This window comes from Erinaceus europaeus, chromosome 1 (assembly GCF_950295315.1).
Source record: "Erinaceus europaeus chromosome 1, mEriEur2.1, whole genome shotgun sequence".
In the NCBI taxonomy this organism is placed as follows: domain Eukaryota; kingdom Metazoa; phylum Chordata; class Mammalia; order Eulipotyphla; family Erinaceidae; genus Erinaceus; species Erinaceus europaeus.
Window position 1 is genome coordinate 145,142,223 of NC_080162.1, and position 18,379 is coordinate 145,160,601.

At 38.0% G+C, this 18,379-nt stretch overlaps 1 protein-coding gene across 5 annotated transcripts in view; it reads right to left on the bottom strand.

Moving 5' to 3' along the window:
• ARMC8 (armadillo repeat containing 8) overlaps positions 1-18,379 on the bottom strand; it is a 120,793-nt gene that overhangs the window by 49,869 nt on the left and 52,545 nt on the right. For 4 of the 5 annotated variants that reach the window (XM_060196735.1, XM_060196742.1, XM_060196745.1 and 1 more), the window contains 5 exons: positions 13,415-13,495; positions 11,531-11,606; positions 11,349-11,439; positions 8,634-8,694; positions 2,894-3,094 (listed from right to left, as the gene is read on the bottom strand). In XM_060196735.1, the coding sequence (XP_060052718.1) occupies positions 2,894-3,094; positions 8,634-8,694; positions 11,349-11,439; positions 11,531-11,606; positions 13,415-13,495 (510 nt within the window). The remainder of the gene's footprint in view (positions 1-2,893; positions 3,095-8,633; positions 8,695-11,348; positions 11,440-11,530; positions 11,607-13,414; positions 13,496-18,379) is intronic. The other variant, XM_060196750.1, reaches the window with a different exon arrangement.

Here is an 18,379-nt window from a genome sequence, read left to right on the forward strand (position 1 = left end):
ACCTGTGGTACGATATGGGTGTTGTTCATAATATTCTGAGAATTTGAAGAGTTAGTAGCAAATTAGCTAGTAAATCCTGACAGTGGCGTATCTTTATCAAATGTGGTATGAGAAAATGGGGAAATCAGAGTAACAAAAACAATGTAAGCATCATGGCAAAGAACTGGGACTCAACAGGGCCAGTTCTGAAGGCACTTACTCAAGAGTTGTTTCAAAAATATTTCATCAAAGCAGGTACAATGGGTTGTAAAAAGAACTTTCCAATATACGATATTCATCCTGATATGTAAGTTCTAAAATATCTATGCTTAAAGTCTTAACTGCTTTCTAACCATGATTTATATAATAAAATACTAGCTTGGGCTAGTATACTAGGAAAAAATACATTTATTAATAAGTAAGAAATAACTCACTATAATCTTCAGTAGCTGTATTTCCTTCCCTTCTTCCCGCCCCATATCACTGGAGTTCCACCTCTCTGGGTCAACTTTTTCAGATATAAAGAGACAGAGACAGGCACATGGAAAGACAGCATAGCACTGAAGTCTCTTGCAGTGCAATGGTGGTCAGGCTCAAACCTGGGTCACAAACATGACAAAGCAGGTACACCATATAGGTGAGCTATCTTTCCAGCCCCTAGATATATATTTTTTATGGTCAGAAAGCAATGGATAATCCACTCTTAAAAATAAAAATAATGGCAGGGGGAGATAGCATAATGGTTATGCATACAGACGTTCATGCCTGAGGCTCTGAAGTCCCAAGTTCAACCCTTGAACCACCATAAATCAGAGCTGAGCAGTGTTCTGGTAAAAAATAAATAAAATAAAATAAAATAAAATAAAAATAAAATAAAATAAAGCAAAACAAAGATGGCAAAACAAAGTAACACTCAAGGTTGTTAGAAGATCATTAAAAGTTAATTCTAGTTCAACTGTTATGTAAATAAGATGAAAAATTTCTAACAGAAGAAATCATCTTCCACATATTAGCTAAAATTATTTGATATGCATCTTGTAAGTCTGATTGCTTATCATCATGTCTACCAAAGAATTCCATTGGCACTACTGGGGTGATCAACTCAGGGTGCCCATGTATCTTGTACCAATGACAAAACTGTATCAGTGTGAGCAATTAGTCAGAGGAAAGATACAGGACACCTGGTTTAGTTCTACTGGAAAATAATTGTACTACAGAAGGGACATGAGCACACACATACTAATACATAAAGGACAGTGAAGATTATTTTTTGAAATATTTGTTTATTCCCTTTTGTTACCCTTATTGTTTTATTGTTGTAGTTATTGTTGTTGATGTCATCGTTGTTGGATAGGACAGAGAGAAATGGAGAGAGGAGGGGAAGACAGAGAGGGGGAGAGAAAGAAGGACACCTGCAGACCTGCTTCACCACCTGTGAAGTGACTCCACAGCAGGTGGGGAGCCAGGGGCTCGAAATGGGATCCTTACGCAGGTCCTTGTGCTTTGCAACACGTGCGCTTAACCCACTGTGCTACCACCCGACTCCCAGTGAATATTATTAATACAATCATCAATGAAGGTTAATTTAGGCCCTTCCTGAGAAAGAGAAAAACCTATAGAGCTATACATGGTCCTGGTTTCAGTGTTAAAATGTTAAATACCAAGTGACAGCTGCCTTCTAAGCCCCCTTTTTTTTTTTCCTTTCTTTAACAGAATTCCGTATCACAGGAGAGGTCAGGAGAAGTGTTTTTTTAAAATCTGCCACTGCATCAAAAATAGTGACATTCACAAAACAGAGATGGCCACTAATTAAGAAGTAATGTTTTCTCCATCATGACCTCCTTAAATAATAAGCTTTCTCTAACAAAATACTGATATGTTATAGTTAAGGAAATGGATCTGGTCACCAGGTTAAGAAGCCACCGGTAGATCCAAAGTGGAACTGGAAAAGAAAGAGAGAGAGACTATAGCAAAAGTAAGAGTAAGGTAACAAAAGGAAAAGAGCAGTAGAAAATAAAGGAAGGGGCAAAGGTAGATAACATAATGGTTATGCAAAGAGACTCTCATGCCTGAGGCTCTGAGGTCCCAGGCTGAATCCCCCACATAAGCCAGAGCTGAGCAGTGCTCTGATTAAAAAAAAAAAAAAGATAAAGGAAGGCTAGCCACCTATAGCAATAGATAATTCTTATTGTAGAGAAAGAGATGGTGGTAACAGAGAAGGTTGAACCTTGAATGGCATTAGATGATGTTAACAAAATATCAATATCCAGTACAGAGACCCCACTGTTTGGGGGTTAGTTTGGCTTAGTTTAATTAGGCATGCAACCTTATTCTTTACTATGACCTACTCAATTAAAAAAAATATTCTTTTTTTTTTTTTTTGCCTCCAGGGTTATTGCTGGGGCTCAGTGCCTACACCATGAATCCACTGCTCCTGGAGGCTATTTCCCCCATGTGTTGCCCTTGTTGTAGCCTTGCTGTGGTCATTATTATTGTTGTTGTTGATGTCATTCATTGTTGGATAGGGCAGAGAGAAATGGAGAGAGGAGGGAAAGACAGAGAGGGGGAGAGAAAGACACCTGCAGACCTGCTTCACCACCTGTGAAGCAACTCCCCTGAAGGTGGGGAGCCGGGGGCTTGAACCGGGATCCTTATGCCCATCCTGGTGCTTTGCGCCACGTGCGGTTAACCCGCTGTGCCACTGCCAAACCCCCTAAAAAATAATTCTAATAATAAACATGAAACAAACTAGATTCAGAAACTAAGAAAGCAGCATCACCTACATCACCAAAGGTAAAATATTACATTTAATGGGGCTTTGGACTATATTTATCATTTGGTTCAATGTTGTGAACAGCAAGAAAACTTGTTTTTAACCCTCTCCTAAACTGCTATAAAGGAAAAGAACACATACCCTTTTAATATCAGTGATGGCACTCACTGAGCTGGGATACTTGAAATAATCAGCAAGCATGGCAATGAGATGATCAGTTATGCTAGCGATTCTCTGCAGCTCAACATCTGGTTCAATCAGATAGGCGAGAGTCTCAGCTCCTTCAACTCTCTCCTCTAGTAATCTCTCCTTACTGCACATTCGAACCAAACAAGGCAATGTCTGGAAGGTAGTGAGATTCATTATTTGCTTTTGGTTAAGGTAAAAGTTTAACAAGGAGCATATAGTGACTTACCAACTCAATGGTTCTTATTGGGAGTATATTTACAGTCAATATTTCAATAAAGACTTAAATAAAAGTTTTTTTTGTTTCTTTCCTTTGGAATGCAAAACAAAAACTTGTGGTGACATATAAAATCGAATCATATAAGCTTGTACAAAGTAATACAAGCTCTAATTAGATTTATTTGACTGAAAGAGATAAACATTTTAATATAGAATAATTTTTGCCCTACAATATGTACTTTTTGGTAATATATCTGAAATGATGCATTTTGTTTAAGGATTAATATAGAGTGACCAAAACAAAATACAGCCTTAAAAATTTCAGCAATCTTCTCAGACTCCACTTTTTTCCTACAGTGTGAATGAAGAAGTCAATCTCAGTTCCTAGGTTTTCCAAAGAGCTTCATGGAATAATTATAGTATCATCTATGGATGCAGTTTTACCTTTGAAGTCCTTCAAAAATCTTGTCACTGCTCTTGAAAATTTATCTACAATAATTTTTTAATTAAAATATCCTCTGCCATTTTTAAGGCAGGTTAATCAACTTTAAAGAATTTTGGAATGAAAACTGAAGCATTATAATTAGAGAAGCTACAATCACCACAGTCAATTGCTTTATTACTCTTTTCTGAGTTCTTATTTCAATTACTGTAAGTTTGGTACTTTACTGTCCATTACTGATTTCTAATCAGTTAGTCCAAGTTTTTCAAGACAAAACCCAGGAGGAAAAACCCATTCTTATTTAACATTGAACAGCTAAATTCATAGGCTAGTACAGGAAAACCTTAATATCAACCTATTTTACCAATAAAGAAATAAAGGAGAGTTAAGAGGAGTTAAATGAATAAATGATGTAGACAACTAAGACTATCAAAGGAGACTACCTGGGACCGCAACAAGACAGGACTAGAACTACTTTGGGAACCTACCACACCACAGTAAGTGAAAACATGTGTGGCTCATGGACAGCGAGGAGCCTAAGGAGAGACACCTGGGGCTAAATCCCTATCTACTCCCAAGCGGCTGTTAAGTCTGCCAGTTTGCCAGCTGAGGAGCCACCGCTAGTCTGTTTTACCAACAAAAAGACTGCTGAAGGGAGAAGAGGCCTCCTCTAAGACTCACCAAATCCAACTGTGAGTCTCCATGGCTACTGCCCTCAGAGGCTGGAGCAACAGGGGGGAGGTCCTGTGCTGACATGAGTGGGGTGGTGACAGCAGAGAACTGACCAGGAAATCCAGGAGAAGAGGTACACCCTGGTGGTCTAGCGGTGGGGCTGTATAGTGGGAGCCTTTCTACATTGTTCTCCTGATGAGAACATGGTGAATAATTGCCTCAGAACCTACAGACTATAAACGGGACTTGTTTAGAAACTCACAGGGCCCAGCAGTGCTGCCCCACTTGGCAGAGAAGATGAATTGAGCCTGGAGCTTTGAATCCTTGGGGTGTGGGAGTCTCTTTGCAGAATCACTGTGCTATCTCTCCCCCACCCTGTTTTATCTCTTGGTCAGGAGTGAGTGACTAAGCTAAAAAAAACCTACTTATAGGTAAAAAGCCCTCAGGCTCCCATAGCCTACATGGAAGAAAAAGAACAAAAGGGCTTTAACAGCACTGTGCTTCAACTCAGGGACTGAGATAACATTAAAACAAATGTTAATTTCCACAACTGTGAACTCTCTAAGTACCTTACTTTGATACAGGTCAATCCAGGCATAATGATCAGTGGACTGAAAAGTATTGAGAGAAGAACCTCGTAATACACTATAATAATGGTTAAATCAAGGAGAAACATTGGAGAAATGAACCAGGACAAAAGTCCAGCTAAGTGGTCCGGGAGGTGGCGCAGTGGATAAAGCATCAGACTCTTAAGCATGAGGTCCTGAGTTCAATCCCCGGCAGCACATGTACCAGGGTGATGCCTGGTTCTTTCTCTCTCCTCCTATGTTTCTTATTAATAAATTTAAAATAAAAAATCTTTTTAAAAAAAAATTCCACTTAAAAGCCCCCTCAAAGGTAGAAGCACGGAAGAATGAGATAAACATCCAAACATTAGTTGAGGAATTAGTCACAGGAGCGAGGAAAGGGTTTGAAAGAACTGTCATCAGAAATGCAAAAACAACATATGAGACTTGGAAAGAAAGCACTATCTCAAGGTAATCAGAGAGCTGAAAGCTGAAATAGCTGAGCTAAGAGCACAACTAGGTGAACAAGCTAATACGGTATCAGAACAGGGTAATAAAATAGCTGAACTACAGAAAGCAACAGGAGAGAGAGAGAGAGAGAATAGAATAAATGAGGCAGAAAACAGAAATAGCAAGATTGAGGATGAATTAGAGAAAACTAAGAAAGAAGAGGTCTCAAAAAGATAAAGAGATCTCAAAAAGAGATAAAGAGATACTGAAAACAACAGAGATATATGGGATGACTACAAAAGAATAATATAGACATTATTGGCTTACCAGAGGAAGAAAGAGAGGGAAGGGAACAAAGCATTCTACAGGACATAATAGCGGAGAACTTCTCTAGTCTGGACAACATCAAAGACATAAAGGTTCAAGAAGCCCAGAGGGCCCCGAACAGAATTAACACAGACTTAAAGACACTAAGACACATCATACTTAGAATGAAAAGGAATAAGGATAAAGAAAGGATCATGAAAGCTGCAAGAGAAAAAGAGTCACCTACAGAGATTACCAGCAGATTTCTCCACAGAAACACTACAGGCCAGAAGAGAATGGCAAGATATTTATCGAGTGCTCAATGAGAAAGGCTTTCAAGCAAGACTACTGTATCTTGCTAGACTGTCATTCAGACTACATGGAGGCATAAAAACCTTCTCAGACAAGCAATAATTGAAGGAGTCAACTATCACCAAGCCTGCCCTGAAAAAAGTTCTGAAAGGCCTCCTATATACAATCAGATCACCATAAACATGCCATATATCAGAACACTAAAAATCTATAGTAATGGCATTAAAATATCTTCAACCTATAATATCAATAAATGTCAATGGCCTGAATTCACCTATTAAAAGGCACAGAGTAGGAAGATGGATCAGAAAACAACCCAACCATATGTTGTCTGCAGGAATCCCACCAAATTCAATTAAGACAAACACAGACTCAAAGTGAAAGGATGGAAACTACCATACAAGCCAATGGAACACACACACACGCGCACACACACACACACACACACACACACACACACACACACACGGCAGGAACAGCTATGTATGCTTATATCTGACTTGATAGACTTTCAAATAAAAAAAATTAAAAAATAGGGATGGACATTACTTAGTGCTCAGAGGTTCAATCAATCAAGAGGACTTAATGATTATCAACATCTATGCACCCAAGGAGAGGCCATCTAAATACATCAAACATCTATTGAAAGAGCTACAGCAATAGATTAACAGCAACATGGTAATAGTAGGGGACTTCAGCACCCCACTCTCTCAACTTGAAAGATCATCCAGGCAGAAAATCAATAAAGAAACGAGGGAGCTAAATGAAGAGACAGATAAACTAGAGCTGTTGGACATTTTCAGAGTAAAAATGGTGATTTCAGCATTTTCAGCTTATCTTGGGTGGAGCTTGAAGAAATCATGTTAAGTGAAAGAAGTTAGAAACAGAAGGATGAATATGGGATTATCTCATATCACGGACAGAAATGAAACACAAGATCAGAAGAGAAAACACTAAGCAGAACTTGGACTGGAGTTGGTATACTGCACCAAAGTAAGAGACTCTAGAGTAGGTGGAAGGGAGTTCAGGTCCTGGAACAGGATGGCAGAGGACCTAGTGGGGGTTGTATTGTTGTGTGGAAAAATGAGAAATGTTATTCATGTACAAACTATTGTGTTTATTGTCGACTGTAAAACATTAATCCCCAATAAAGAAATTTAAAAAATAAATAAATGATGGACACTTGAATGGAAGTCCTTAGCTCTCTGTGCAGTGCTGTATACATAAAAGCTTCTCAGATTAGGACCAAGGGCCCGCTGCAGAGGGAAATTTCACAAGTGGTGAAGCAAGACGGCAGATATCTCTTGTCTCTTTCCCTCTATTTTCCCCATCCCTCTCAATTTCTATCTGTCTCTATCAAATAATAAATAAAAAGAATTTTAAGAAAAAATTCTCAGATTTAATTCAGTTAATTTACTCACTTCATAAAAGACTAAAGCAAATATCAGTCTTTGTATTTTGAAATGCGTTTACACTTAGGTTCATTTTAAACAGTAATAGTGAGAGATTTCATAAACATAAAATGATAATCTATTTCTATCTGTTTTGTTCTCTACAGTTAAAAAATCATTTCGATTATGGATACAGATAATCATTGTATAGGTATATAGACATATAGATATTTATCTTTACTACAAGAGTCTGAACACCAAAAGCATAATGGATATGTCCAAGATTACTAAACTGGTCATCAATTCAAATGCTAAAATCAGCATCCAGCTCCTGTGATTTTTAGGGTGAGTCATCTTTTTTTCTTTTATTGGGAGGATTAATGGTTTACACTCAATAGAAAAATACAGTAGTTTGTACATGTGTGACATTTCTCAAATAAGTTTTTCACAACACAATTCAACCCCCTCTAGGTTGTCCTCTGCCATCAGGTTTCCTCTGGGTTTTTTGCGTTCAGTTTGTATCTTACTATAATGACGGTGACTGCTGTCATGTATTATTTTCTCATTCTTTTTTATTATAATTTTTCACTACTGACATATTACAGTGACAAAATCTTTATTTGCAGAGCTAATAAACTGCATACTTGCTTGCAAAACTGTATTGAAAACTTAACTGAATATTAAGGGTAAAATGCGTTTTTTTATTTCTCTTGAATTTTCCACATTTTTAAAAGGTCTACATGGTCCTAACTTTTATAGCTAGAAAAAAAGTGTGAGACAACCTGAGTTCCCTGGACAGACGACCTCACCAATGTGTCCTGGAACTCCACTTCCCCAGAGCCCTACCCCACTAAAGTAGAAAATAGAAACAGGCTTGAGGTATAGAGACCTGTCAATGACCATGTCCAGTGGAGAAGCAATTACAGAAGCCTTCCTCCACCTTCTACTCCCTGTAAAGATCTTTGGGCCATACTGACAGATGGATAAAGATTAGGGAACCTTCCAATGGAGGGGGTGGGAAATGGCACTCTGGTGGTGGGAACCATATGTAATTGTACCCCTCTTATACCATAATCTTATCAATCATTATTAAATCACTAATTAAAAAAAAGTATTCAAACAAAAAAAGTATGAGACAAAAGGAAAATTATTTCATTTTAACTTTAAAACATATCTAAAACTTAAAAAATTGCATGGCATCCCACTAAAAAGAAAGGCAGGGAGTTTTAGAATTATGTATGAAGGCCTCAGTGTTAAACATATAATAGAAATAGGAATACTAATATTTAGAGTCAACCACTAAATAATTTTCATGTTTTTAATGTGAAGCTGCTCACCTTTAATACAATACTGTTGTCATCTGTCCGAATTGCTCCAGCTCTACACATGTAAGTTAAACTAGAATAAGACAGCAAAAAATAAATTTATTCTGTGCTCTAAATCTTCTTGAAAAAATTTATATGCCTTTAATATACTATGGGAAAAAGTGCTCTCACCAATTGTGAGCAGATTTTTGATATTCCCTTCTATGGCTCTATCAAGTTAAAAGTCAAAGAAAACTAACTGCTATATACAACGAGTAAGCCAGACAAGTTTTTAAAAATACCTATAATTTCACTTTGGAGAATTCTCATTCAAACATAAAATTCTAACAAGACAAGCTTTGTTCTAGTTTAGCAGTTTTATAGAAACAGAGGAACACTGTGCTTTTAGACATTTATCTTCTTAAATAAAACACTGTTTCATAAATCAAATTTATGGGTAGAGTAAATGTACATTATTTATTTACACATAGGCATTTAACTATTACCTTCCCACTTCACCCCCCCCCAAAAAAAAAAAAAAAAAAAAAAAAGAAAACCCTACAAAGTTACTTTAGGCCAGAGTGGAACTCTGGTGAATCACGCATAAAAATAAATACACCTTTAAAAAAAAACAAAAAATGATTTAACAAGTGGATAATTTTTTTAAATAGTACACTACCCAAGTGAATTATTTTTTAAATATATTTTTTATTGGAGACAAAGTGAAATTGAGAGGGGAGGGGGGATATAGAGGGAAAGAGACAGAGACATCTACAGCCTTGTTTCACCACTCATGAAACTTACCCCTGCAGGTGAAGACTGGGGACTTGAACCTGGGTCCTTGCACACTATAATGTGTGCACTTAACCAGGTGTGCCACTGCCTGACCCCCCAAGTGGATAAATTTTGAAATGAGGTGCTAGACACACAGCAATTCACTGAAGTTTTTTATATTTTTCTCTGTATTTTCGTGTGTGTGTGTGTGTGTGTGTGTGTGTGTGTGTGTGTGTGTGTGTGTGTGTGTTGGCTGCCAGGACCTCATACATGCCTGGGACCTAGCACATGTGCAATACAATTGTTCCTGGGCCAGTCCTTTCATTCTTTTAATTTTACAATGGGGGGAGAAAGATACCACAGTACAACTTCCCCATCCATGGAGATGAAACTATCTACAATTTCACTTTGTGATCAGGGCTAGAACCCAGGGCCTCAGATTATCAGTTAAACTATCCCCTGGTTCCTCTCTGTACTTTCTGTTTGAAACTTTTGACAGCCTAACCCCAAAAAATTTTAAGGAAAAAAAAAAAAAGGAAAATCTGTTTCAAATAAAAATATAGCATTTATCAAGTATATAAGTAAACAGAAGTTGTTTTCTAGTTTTTCTTTTTTTGTTTTTCCTCTTATTTATTTATTTATATTTATTTATTGTCATGCTATTCTAACTCCAGCAAGGGAATAAGAATAGTAGAAGGATCACAGAAGAAGCATGTAATCTGAAATGAATTACCTATTCAGAAGCTACAAGTATTGGCTTTTGAGAATTAGGCAAATACTCATTCACTACAAAAAAAAAAGAAAAAAAGAAAATTTACCTTGACAGTTACATAAGGTTTTGAATATGAATGAAATCAATCCAGACGCTTTTAAGTAGGTACTGAGCATTAAGCACTTCAGAAACTTAATGAATGAGTTTTCTTTTTAAATTAGATTCCTTTAGTAAATTTGGGAGAAAATAAAAACACCCATGTTCTGACTTCCATGGGAAACTATGAACAAATTAGTAAAACTCTTCATTTACTGTAGAAAGCTGAATTCTTTGTATATGCCTTACAGCATATTACCACATTCAGTTTTTAAACCAGTTATATCAAAACGTTACCTTACTAACCGAGAGGAAAAGCGCTCAGTTTTGAAATTAAGATCAAAATTGAACAAAATTCATGATGCAGTCACTGAAAATTCCTCAGAATCACAGCTTTTCAAATACTTAAACTTAACAATTAATTTAGCACAGAATACTACAGTGTTTTACTGAGTGCTATGAAAGCCAGAAACTAGGTTATATAACTATCTTACAGACTCACACCTCTGAGGATTTCTTAAAATTATTTTTATTTATTTATTTATTAGATAGAGACAGAGAGAAATTGAGAAGGGAGAGGGAGACAGAGAGGGAAAGAGACAAAAGAGACACCTGCAGCCCTACTTCACCACTCATGAAGCCTTCCCCCTGCAAGTGGGGACCAGGGGCTTAACCTGCGTCTTGTGCACTGTTAATGTGTGCGCTTAACCAGGTGCACCTCCACCTGACTCTCCTACCTTGATTTTCTAAAGACAAAGAAGCCACATTCTAATTTGTGACTTTAATTCCCACACCATATAGTTATATCTTTATATGGTACAAATTATATATTTTACATCTTAATACTTGGTATGAAGTGTGTTGGCTAAATCTGACATAATTCTGGATCATTTTAACTGAAACACTAGTTATGAGTTGAGATTGACACAATATTTTCTGTGGATGGTCTCAGATGCTACAGAAGCATTCTCCTGCTCTGCTTGTTACTGGATTAAAGTGAATAAAAATTTGTATCTATTCAAGAAAATGTAAAACAGCCCCTTGACTTTCAGATTTTAAAACGCCAAAACATGAACAGCGTTGGAAGTGAGCTGATCAGGTTGTTCACAAATACTCTAAGATATTATTAAAGGATTCATTTTTCCACATTGCCACATTTTTTTTACCATTTTGCTGATGTCAGCTGCATCTCAATAGGCTTATCCCTCTGTAACATCTTCACAAAAATTTGTGGTAACAGTTCTCCATCAACCAGAACTAGAGGGGGAAAAAAGGATTAAGGAAACTCTTCCCATCTATGAAACTCATAAATTAAATCACGTAGGTGCCACTGAAAGTTTCAGCCTACCATTTACGAGGGTCATCGATACCTGGGGATTTTCAAAAGCTAAAACTGAGAAACATTTCAGTGCTTGCATTCGAACCTGTAAAAACAAACAAAAAAATGCAACTACTTTAATCTGCAAGTATGACTTTTAATGCCTCATAATCTAAATTCCTGTATATAAATAATTATTTAAGTACCTATATGCCTGGAGAATATATATTCCTGGAGAATATAGTAAGAGTTAAGAATTAGTTATGGGAGTCGGGCGGTAGCGCAGCGGGTTAAGCGCACGTGGCGCAAAGCACAAGGACCAGCGTAAGGATCCCGGTTCGAGCCCCCGGCTCCCCACCTGCAGAGGGGCTGCTTCACAAGCGGTGAAGCAGGTCTGCAGGTATCTATCTTTCCCTCCCCCCTGTCTTCCCCTCCTCTCTCCATTTCTCTCTGTCCTATCAAACAGCGACGACAACAATAATAACTACAATAAAACAAGGGCAACAAAAGGGAATAAATAATAAATAAATATTTTTTTAAAAGAATTAGTTATAAAACATAAATTGATTTTGAAATAATAGCAAAGAAAATACCCGGAGACACAACAATTTAATGAGAGCTCTAATTAAATTTTACAGAACAGTGTACAAAACACAATGTTGGTAAGTCAAAGGGAACTAAGAATTATCAATTGTCTTCCAAATGGGACATTTCTTATTCCCAAAGACAAACCAGAGAGCTGAAGGGAAGGAAAAAGAATAAAAGGGGGAAGAGAGACCAAAAAAAAAAAAAAGAGTTATGTATAAGCTGGGCGAGGGCCAAAGCGAACAATGAAAGTTTAAAAAGGACTAAACTAATTTAACTTAGAAAACACTAAAGAATTCCACAAAGCTAGGCTCTTAGTCTGGGACAGTAGCAGGGGCCCAATCTCCTGACCAAATATAATTTATAATCTGCAGGGGTTCCTACAAGAGTGCTTTTTTTTTCTTTCTTCTGGTGGAGTATGGGCCTGGAGCATGAAAGATTTGCTGTTCTAGGTCTCATTTTTGTTCTGATAGAAGCAGAGACAGAGAGAGGGAGAGACACCAGAGCTTCTCTCAATACCATAACACCTCTCGTGTGGTACAAGGATCAAACTTCTGCTTCACAAAAGCAAGGCACAGCACTGCACAGTGAGCTACCTCTCCAATTCCAAGAGCTGTTACTTTTCATTCTTCCTATTCAGTCTTCACCAGATTACCACCTCTTCAGTTCTAAGCCTGAGTCTACTTAGGGAGTTCTTCTGTGGACCTGAGTGGTAGGCAGCTGGGTGGTGCTCTTTATCACTGGCATGGGTCCCCAGGCAGAGAATGCATCACAAAAGTGACAGTGCCAAGACCTTTTTCCATCCACAGTTTTTATTATATTCTATACAGAAAGAAGTGATGGAAGATGTGGAGAAATTAATAATACCACAGGGTACAGAAATAGGGCATAAGCTGGCACCCCCACAACTGTTCCAGACGTGATGTTGAATGGTTTCTGTACAGAGCAGGGTATGCGGCCCTCACTACATTTCCTTCCCCAGCTTCAGATGGCTCCATTCCTCATTCCAGTCAGCTCATCAAGGTCAGAGTTTAGAAGCCATCACCTCAAGCATAGCTTTGGCACTGGCATTTAACTAGAAGAGACATTATTACTAACCAAAGGTAAACATCAATAGTAACTACCATAACTTGACTTATGGGGGGGAGGGATATATGCTCTTTTAGGAGTATTCAATAAAGCAATACCTTGTAACACTTTGTTGATAAAATGTTATTCCTGAACAAAGTTTCTATCAATGAAGTAATAAAATTTAGAGACTTCTTTCTAGAGCAAGACTTTAGGAACTAAAAGAATAAAAAAATCTGACCATGATTTTTAATGTCTTACTTTGTAAGATACTGAGGTTAGTAGGTGAGCAATATTCTGAACTGCACCATGGTTAAATAAAATTGTTTGATGATCTGGACCCTGTAAGAAAGAGAATAATAAATTAAGAAGAGTTGATTCATTCCAATAATACATTTACTTAGATGTAGAAAGCCATATTCACAGGGGCCAGGTAGTGGCACAGCTGGTTGAGTGCACATGTTACAATGCACAAGGACCCAGGTTCAAGCCCCTGGTCCCCATTTGCATGGGGAAAGCCTTCTGAGTGGTGAAGCAGTACTGCAGGTGTTTCTCTGTCTCTCTCACTCTCTATCTCCCCCTTCCTCTTAATTTCTGGCTGTCTCTATCCATAAATAAATAAAAATAATAAAATATTTTTAAATATTTATTCCTTTTTGTTGCCCTTGTTCTTTTATTGTTGTACTTATTGTTGTTATTGATGTCATCGTTGTTGGATAGGACAGAGAGAAATGGAGAGAGATGGGGAAGACAGAGATAGGGGAGAAAGATAGATAGATACCTGCAGACCTGCTTCACCGCTTGTGAAGGGACTCCCCTGCAGGTGGGGAGCCGGGGGCTCTAATTGGGATCCTTACGCTGGTCCTTGCACTTTGCACCACCTTCACTTAACCCACTGCACTACCACCTGACTCCCAATAAAATAATTTTTAAAAATATATAGAGCCATATTCACTACAATGTAGAATTAGCTTTTGCTCGCATAAAACACTGCCCCAAAAGCAGGATAAATATTATTTTAAAAATGGTTTACTTATTTATTAGTGAGGGGGAGGGAGGGAGAGAAGGATGGAGGGAGACAGAGAACAAAACACTTGAGGAAGATGGGTCCTGAAATTGGGGTAGCTCGGAACATTCCTACTCATGACCATAATATGTGAGCTCAGCTCTACAGGGATGCAGAGGTCACATAGGCTCCTAAGCTGAATATGGGCCCCAGATCAGATCAAATCAATGGGGTTTACAGTCAACAATATTTATACACTTTTCCCATATCAGGGAGCTACTCTCTTCCCTGATCCAGCTTTCTGGTCCTTTTTCTAGTCATGACATCATCTCCCCAGAAAATAACTTGGGCCCACCTGCATATCAGATGCCAGGCTCAGAAACAAGCAAACAAACAAACACAAAAAAACTAGTATAGTCATGGGCTCTCTGGAATATAACTAAAATAGACCTACTATCTACAAAATGGAGAGCCCCTCCCCCCCACTCTTCATCTGAACTATTACAGCCTTTAGGTTCATGATTAGCCAACAATTTGTTTAGTTCTATATGCTAACTCTTTTTTTTTCAGCCACCAGGTTCCAGATGCTAGCATGATGCCAACCGCACCTCCCTGGGCAGACAACCCTACCTTTGTGTCCTAGAGCCCCACTTCCCCAGAGCCTCACCCCATTAGGGAAAGAGAGAGACAGGCTGGGAGTATGGATCAACCTGCCAATGCCCATGTTCAGCGGGGAAGCAATCACAGAAGCCAGACCTTCCACCTTCTGCACCCCCATACTGACCCTGGGTCCATACTCCCAGAGGGATAAAAAATAGGAAAGCTGGGAGTCAGGCAGTAGTGCAACAGGTTAAGCGCACGTGGCGCAAAACTCAAGGACTGGCATAAGGATCCCAGTTCGAGCCCCTGCTCTCCACCTGCAGGGGCATCACTTCACAGGCGGTGAAGCAGGTCTCCAGGTGTCTGTCTTTCTCTCCCTATCTCTGTCTTCCCTTCCTCTCTCCATTTCTCTCTGTCCTATCCAACAATGACGGTATCAACAATAACTACAACAACAATAAAAACAAGGGCAACAAAAAGGAAATAAATATATTTTTTTTAATAAGTAAATATTTTTTTAAAAACAGCAAAGCTATCAGGGGAGGTGATGGGAATGGTGTGGAGTTGTACCTCTCTTATTCTATGGTTTTTGTCAATGTTTCCTTTTTATAAATAAAAGTAAAAATAAAAAAGAACAAAACAGCAGCATTTTGGCACATGCAGTGCCTGGAAGCAAACTTGGAACCTTATGCTTGAGTATTTCATCCCTTGTGCCACCTCCTAGGTTACAGGGTAGATACTGTTTCATTCCTACAAGTGGCAACCAAATCTTACCTCATCTCAGTCTGTAGAACAGCTGCTTCCTCACCTCTCCCCAACAAAGTGGGGGGGGACCAGAGAAGTCTGGGAGGTAGATAAAATGGACTTAAGAGTGTGAGGTCCTGAGATGGATTCCCAATATCACATGATATTCTAGCTCTCATAAATAAGTAGAAATAAAATTTAAAAAGAAGAGGGTAGAAAAGCTATCCTGGCAAGGGCCCTTTGCAATTTTTAAACAGTATATCATCAAAGCAATACAACCACTATGAATTCTATACACTCTTACCCTGTGTATAGACTGATAGTGAGTTAGGGGCAACTAATGCTATTTAATCACCAACCCAGAGCCTGATCTATCTCATCAGGCCCCTCTGAATCATAGATAGTGAGAAACAACACACTGTAACTGAGCAGTAAGATATGATGCTTACTGTTATCTTATTTCTTAAAATTATCACATCCTATAATAGGAAGGTAAAGAAATAGGAAATTAACACATTGCATGCATGACAACTGTTTTCTAGTATTCAACTGAAAAATCTTTGAAATGGTCCTACCTGCAGGGGGAAAGCTTCACAAGTGGTGAAGCAGTACTGCATCTCTCTCTCTCTCAAAAGTAACTTTAAAAATTAAATATAATGAAAATTTTTGAAGTGGTAGAAAGTAAAAATTAATACAAAGTTTCACGTCTGAGGCAGTTCTTACTCAACAAAAGAAAAGACTTACTGATCCAAAACAAGAATTCTCAAACCACTTTCTTCTATTCAATACACTACTTAGCTAAACAACTATCGTGTAGATGCTCATTTTCCCTTGGGGCCAAATTATTCACCATTTGAAGTGGGAGGCTAGCATTCATATTAAGACGCCTATATTCTATTTTGTAAGTAATAATCCTGTAAACATTTTGCATACTACTAAAAGGTTCTTTTACTTTAAGTTATTGTCTGTATATACTGCATTACATAAACACATTATATGAACAAATTTGTCTTAATGTTTATATATTATTCAACTCCTAATCTCTCCTTTTAATTTAAACAATCCACAATTTATTCAGGCAATCCCCTCACATACTTTAGGTAATGTCCTGTTTTTTTTTTTTTTGCTTTTTTTTTTTTAGAAGATTTTATTTATTTATTAATGCAAAAGATAGGAGGAGAGAGAAAGAGCCAGACATTACTCTGGTACATGTGCTGGCAAGGGTTGAACTCAGGACCTCATGCTTGAGAGTCCGATACTTTATCCACTGCACCACCTCCCGGACCACTGTCCTGTGTTTTTTGTTTTGTTTTTGTTTTTAATATTTTTATTTCCTTTGGCCAAGTGGTGGTGCACCTGGCTAAGTGCATACATGACAGTGAGCAAGGACCAGGATTTAAGCTCCTGGACCCCACCTGCAGGGGGAAAGGTTCATGAGTGGTAAATAGGGTTACAGGTGTCTGTTTCTTTCGCTCTCTACCTGTCTCTCACTTCTCAATTTCTGTCTCTATCCAATAATGAATAAGTAAATATTTTTTAGTTTTAAAAAAGAATTATTTTCTTGTGGTACAGGAAGTAGTGCAGTGGATAAAGTATTGGATTCTCAATCATGAGGTCCTGAGTTCAATCCCCGGCAGCACATGTACCAGAGTGATGTCTGGTTCTTTCTCTCTCTCCTCCTATATTTCTCATGAATAAATAAAAAGAAAATGAAAAAATATATAATTATTTTCTTTTTATTTATTTATATATTTATTTATTGTAAGGAGATGGAGAGGAATTGATAGGAAAGGGAAAAATAGAGAAAGAGAGAGGCAGAGAGACACCTATAACACTGCTTCACCACTTGTGAATCTTTCCCCCTACATGTAGGGCCATTTCAAAGATTTCCAGTTGAATACTAGAAAAAGTTGTCAAGCATACAATGTGTTAATTTTCCTATTTCTTTACCTTCCTACTATGGGATGTGATTATCTTAGGAAAGCTTGTGAAGCTTCCCACCCACAGGTGGGGACCAGGGGCTTGAACCCCGGTCCTTGCACATTGTAGCATGTGCACTCAACCATGTATGCCATGACCCAATCCTAATGTATTGTTTTTATAAACAATGTTTTACTGAAAATTATTGAAGCTGCTTGTTAGTGTAGATTCTCAGGGTGTGAGGATAATTCCCAGCAGACAACTGTTTAAAGTATTTACCTCTATATTTCTATTTTAAAATGCTTTTATGATAACAAAAATCAGGGTAGTCTTGGGGCACAGGCTTGAAGTATGTTCCTAGTCTTCTACCTCATCCTCACAGATGCACCTCAAATCATAATTATAGGTACTACTTACTGCATACTTGTCACTGTATTATTAATGTTTCACTTGAAAGTTAGAAAAGTCTTTAGCTTATTCATTATAAAGATAGTGGAGGGGCAGGGGTAGATAGCATAATGGTTATGCAAAGAGACCCTCTTGCCTGAGACTCCAAAGTCCCAGGTTCATTAATCCTCTACATCACCATAAATGAGAGCAGTGCTCTGGTGTAAAAAAATAATAATAATAATAATAATAGAGACTGTAACAGGAAAACCAAGCAAAAGACTCCTAAGAATCTGACACGTTTGTCTAATCTTGCCGGGCTAGCTTCGCGGGCGGGAGACAGATGACCAGGGACTCATGGCTGGTACGCAGTTCAGTCTTTATTCATGTGGAATGCAGCACAATCTAAGCCATCTAAACTATCTATAATCACAACCCTGTCCATATATATATATATATATATATACTCGCCAAGTAGGGTGGAAACAGGATGTGGCATAGAGAGGGTGGAGTGAAAAGTGACTGGTGCAAATCAGGGTGTACTACCAGAGGGGGCGGAGCAAAAAGAC